The 4759-nt window shown below is 45.2% G+C and overlaps 1 protein-coding gene across 1 annotated transcript; it reads right to left on the reverse strand.

The window, feature by feature from the left end:
• Positions 1-959: 959 nt before the first annotated feature.
• Positions 960-4364, reverse strand: LOC123083591 (protein NPG1). Its single transcript, XM_044505590.1, has 5 exons — positions 4011-4364; positions 3072-3273; positions 1730-2922; positions 1477-1624; positions 960-1403 (listed from the first exon to the last, which is right to left on the reverse strand). Exons 1-5 carry the CDS (start codon positions 4170-4172, stop codon positions 1084-1086), a joined length of 2025 nt encoding a protein of 674 aa, XP_044361525.1. The 5' UTR covers positions 4173-4364; the 3' UTR covers positions 960-1083.
• Positions 4365-4759: the final 395 nt, after the last annotated feature.

A 4759-nucleotide genomic window follows, 5' to 3' on the forward strand; every position in this document is an offset into this window, starting at 1 on the left:
TATACTCCATTCTCCTGGATGATAGTACAGTATTTGTTTTATGAATTCCGGATGCAATCTTGCAGTTGGATGCACGGCAGGAGTGTCCGTTGAATGGATCTCATGTAAAGATATATTTATTTATGCATTCTGCAGATGCGGTCATATGGGTATGTTAGATCCCTATTCGACAAGGTTATGGCGCTGGATCCGCATATCGCTGAGTAGCACATGCATTCGAAGCGTGTGTACGAATACGGAGATGACATTCCTTTTTAGGCATCATATTTTCTTTGGAACAGTTTAGTGGAAATGCCAACGAGTGAGTTAATTGTTCTTGTTAGCTGCAGCATCAAATTGTTCTTGTTTTCTGTGATGGCTTGAACATGGGCTGGGGTAGGTTTCCTGGAGGCAGTTTTCTCTTGTGGAACGTAAAAATATGTTGTGCCTGATAGGACTTGAACTCCGGTAGTGTGGCCTACTAACCAACTCAACCACAGTTTGGTTGTTGTCCAACTGGCGATCCAAAAACCTCTCAGGTTCACTCAACATTATGGTTTCTAAAATCATATATAGCCTTGGACAGGAGGTATGTGGTCGAGATCCCATCCAAAGTAGTCCCTCGGGCGTGAATTGATGAATAAGAACACATGGACCTGAAACTGGAGATGTGTTTTAATATGCAAGTAATTGGTTTGTTTGCTCTTTGTTTTGCTGGTTTGACAGTTGACACCTTGTGAAGCAGTGAAGAGGCTAGTGTAGTGGTGTCCCCATTATGCCAAGATGAGGAACACCATAGGGCTGGTCCAGCTATACAATACATTTTGCTATATAGGCTCAACTTCTTGATAAGTCGACAATTACGATCTCCCTAAGAAATGGCTATGCAGAATATATAGAGGGCACCAAGAAATAAGCCCAGGCAATCAATAGTATGTATAGAGGGTCCAACGGCAAAATAAATAAATACGTAAAAAAAATTGCGCCTATACACATCGATTAACTTTACATGCATTGAACTACAACAGGGAAGCTAAACGATGAGAGTAGAGGAGTAATGTAGAGGGTAAAAAAAGTAAGGAGTTCATGTATGTTGTGATAATCTCATGAGAGCGTCTTAAAACTCTCCACGGGATCTGACTCCTCGAGCATCACCGCTGCCTGGAAGCAGTCGGCGGCGTCGGAAATCCTCCCGTCGAGCTTGTGCACCTTCCCCAGGTTGAGCCACGCCATCCGGTTCGTCGGCTCGACTCTCAGGGCGTCTGAGAGGAAGGCCCTCGCCGCCGGGAGGTACTTGCCCCCCTGCTTGGAGAGCAGCGCCCCTATGGCCACCTTGGACGACACATGCTCCAGCTCCGTCGCCGAGGCGTTCACGTAGGCCGCCATCGCCTCCTTGCTCTCGTTGCGCACCTCGTGCATGTAACCTGCATTGCATCGAATCGTGCATCGATCGGGTGAAATTTTGTAAGACTTTGGTGACCTGAACCTTTGGCTCACCTTCGGCTTCGAGTGTCGCGGCGGAGTATGATTTCAGGGCCCTGGCTTTCTGCAAACATACCTCGGCGTCCTTGCAGTGTGAGAGGCTGGAGTACAGATTTGCAAGACCTTGCCAGATTTCGAACTCGGTTACTCCACCAGCCTCTCCCTGAAGCATCAGTACGTGAACTAATGGAGAATGTGCCAAGAGAAAAATAGTACACGAATGGTACTCTCTCTTTTTTTTTTGCTGCATTTGATTAAGAAAACAAACCTCCACTTTTTTAGGCGAATTCTTCTGGGCATGAACAAGAGCAAGAAGGACCCGGTATGCCTCCACCGCTTCCATGGGCGATGATTGAGCGACCTTCAGCTTAGCCTTTATCCTGAGCAGTGACCCTTGATCCCACTTTGCGGTCTCGTCTAACGCGGCATTGGTCGCCACTTCTGCTTCGGAGTATCTTTGCTGTGCGGAGAGGACTAGTGCTAGAAACCTCCAACCTTTCGAGACCGCTCCACCGGTTGCGTCGACAAACTCTTTGGCACATCTCAGCGCGGCATTCATGTTCCGCTGCTCAGCGTATTGAACTCCCATGTCGAATATTAGGTTTGGGTTGTAGCGGTCAAGAGACATCGACTCCGTAAGCGACTTCATAGTTTCTGCGTGCAACATAGCTCTTTGATGATCGGATGAAACAACCTTAGCCTTCTTACTCAGGCAACTCCCCAAGAAATGGAGGCCGGTGCTCTTCAGTTGAACATCTAACGATTCCGTGTTTGCAATCGCTCTTCGTGCATACTCGACACCCTCGGAAGCAAGACGGCAGTCCTCGCTGCATATCTTGGCGGCTAACAGCAATGCCATTGTATCTTTTGGGTTCTCATGCTTATTCAAGGACTTCCTCAAGAAATTCAGAGCGACTTCTTTCTGACCAACACCATAGTAGCAAAATGCTAGTGTGCTCCATCTCTCCGTCCGAGGATATATCCCGGGTAGAACCTCCTCCAGATGATTTGCAATAAGAGAAGGCTGGCTGCAAATCGACAATGCGTAGGTCAAGTGTTCCATCACCGAGGGATCCCAGTGGGTCTTTCCCTGATAAAAGTTCTTCAATACTACTGTGAGGAGTAGAATAGCTTCCTCAATATTGGTCTTGGGAACAAAAGTGCCTTCAGCTGGTGAACCAGAGCTGGGCGGACTCCACTCCACACAACCATACAACAAGAAAGCAGCAAATCTCTTTTGAATCCTTGCGATGCATTCCTCATCGAGGTTCCACGGGCTGAGAAGAGCGCGTCTGTACGAAGCAAATGTTTCCTGAAGAGAACCGGCTTTTTTCCAGGCCTCTGGGAGAAGTTCCACAGATTTATTGATAGTTTCTTGTAGCTTCTGTTCGATGTCAGGAGTGCCATTCTTGAACATACTTTCAACAGAATCGATGACGCTTTTGCATTGTTTAGCGGCCTCTGCATGTTCAACAGGTATTTCAATAATTTGTTACAAGTCAAACATATGCTAAAAACAGAACAACTTCCAAATGATGATTTATTTTTGTAAAACACAATTAAAGAAATTTGTCTTAAATTTAAACAACGGTATAAAGCAATTTTGTTACCCATTGATTTTCCTAGCTTCTGAAGGGACAATGCTTTCAAGTAAATGGCTTCAAGAACAAGAGTAGCTTCTGTTGTTTTCTTCGAGGATGATGGCTGGAAGCGCTCAATGGCAGCTTGAAGGTCTATTCCATCAAACACACAAAGTGCATCTTCTACATTGCCTTTCTGAAATTCCAGCCTTCCCAAGAGAGCTCTCGCTTCCTGTTATTGATAGATGTATAAACGAACTTGGTGTAATAAACCCGCAAAAACAAAAGAACTTGGTGTAATAAACCGGAGAAAGCATGACGGTCGGAATTCTCCATGTATTAAGCTAAGTTTGAATTTCATTTTTGGAAATTAATAATTGCAATGGAGATACAATAGCACGGTTCGTGGGAATAGAAATATGGTCAGTTCTTCATAATCTGGACAAAGAAAATGTCCCTTTCTCCATATGATTACACATTATTCAGTAAAATCTTGCTACCTATACTGGCATTAAGATTATTCACAAATCACAATTCACTCACCCAAATATTTAAAGAACAAAAAAGGTCCATGTCTACAAGCTTGCCGAATAATTCACAATTGGATAAACCAATCAATGAAATAGAACCAGAACTGAAATGAAATCACACTTCGGCATTTGACATCCCCAAGAAAGGAACAAATTTCCCACACAAAGCCTCTCAAACAATATTTTTCAAGGAAAACGCACGACCAACGTTGGCATCTTTACATTTCGGTTCATGTGAGAACAATCAAAGTCATGGCTAAACTGAATTGGCATCATCATCGTCGGCAATACGAGATTTGACATAACATTGGTGGCACTGACCAAACACTTCAAACATGGCAATTTCTTGTCAACCAAATTCACAGCATGGCAGCATTATATAGGACAAGCACCGTACTATCAAACAAACATTCATAAAAGAATTTCAGATATTTCGGACCTCATAGTTGAGGGAGACCGCCTCGCCGGAGCTGGCCGGCTTTGCCTCTGCCGCTGCCGCCGGCTCCTCCTTAGCAGGGGGAGACGAATGGGCGGCCGCGCTCGTCGCCGCCACCGCCGCCTCAGGAGGGGCGACCTGGCCGCCGTCCTCCGGCTCCGCCATGCCAATGCAGCAGAGGGATCGCACCGACGGGCACCCGATCTCGTCGAGCTTGGAGGTGCTCGGTTTCGTCGTCGATGGAGAGAAACAGAGGCGGCAACTTCTTCCACGGTTCACATGTTTACCTTTTTTTCCACTAATTTTTCTGTCTTCTATTTTTAGTCTTTTGCGACTACTCTCTCTACCTATCTCTCTACTGCTTGTTGCCACGTGTAAAGTTCGCCAGGAATACCGAGAGAAATTTAAGGGAGTCCTGCCATTTTCCGGAAAATTTGAGTTAATGATAGATTATTTTTTAGAGAAAGGTAAAAATAGGTTGTCTAGCTCCGCCAATACATTGCTCTTGAACGGCCACTTATGTTGACCAAGATGTGATCGATCCCATTACTTTTGATTTGCCCTTGGCTGCAAAAGAGAAACAACAAGGTGTTTTTTCTCTCTCAAAATAGTCTGACGTTGGAGAAAACATATACAGTGCAAGACAAAACGTGTAGTGGCTTGTTCTGAGTAGTATTTAGTGAAGGCCAGTTGATGTGATCCCAAAAAAAGTGCACAACGTTCGTGTGGTGCCTACAAGTAGAAATTGCTCA

The sequence above is a fragment of the Triticum aestivum genome, chromosome 4A (genome assembly GCF_018294505.1).
Source record: "Triticum aestivum cultivar Chinese Spring chromosome 4A, IWGSC CS RefSeq v2.1, whole genome shotgun sequence".
Taxonomy (NCBI): Eukaryota; Viridiplantae; Streptophyta; class Magnoliopsida; order Poales; family Poaceae; genus Triticum; species Triticum aestivum.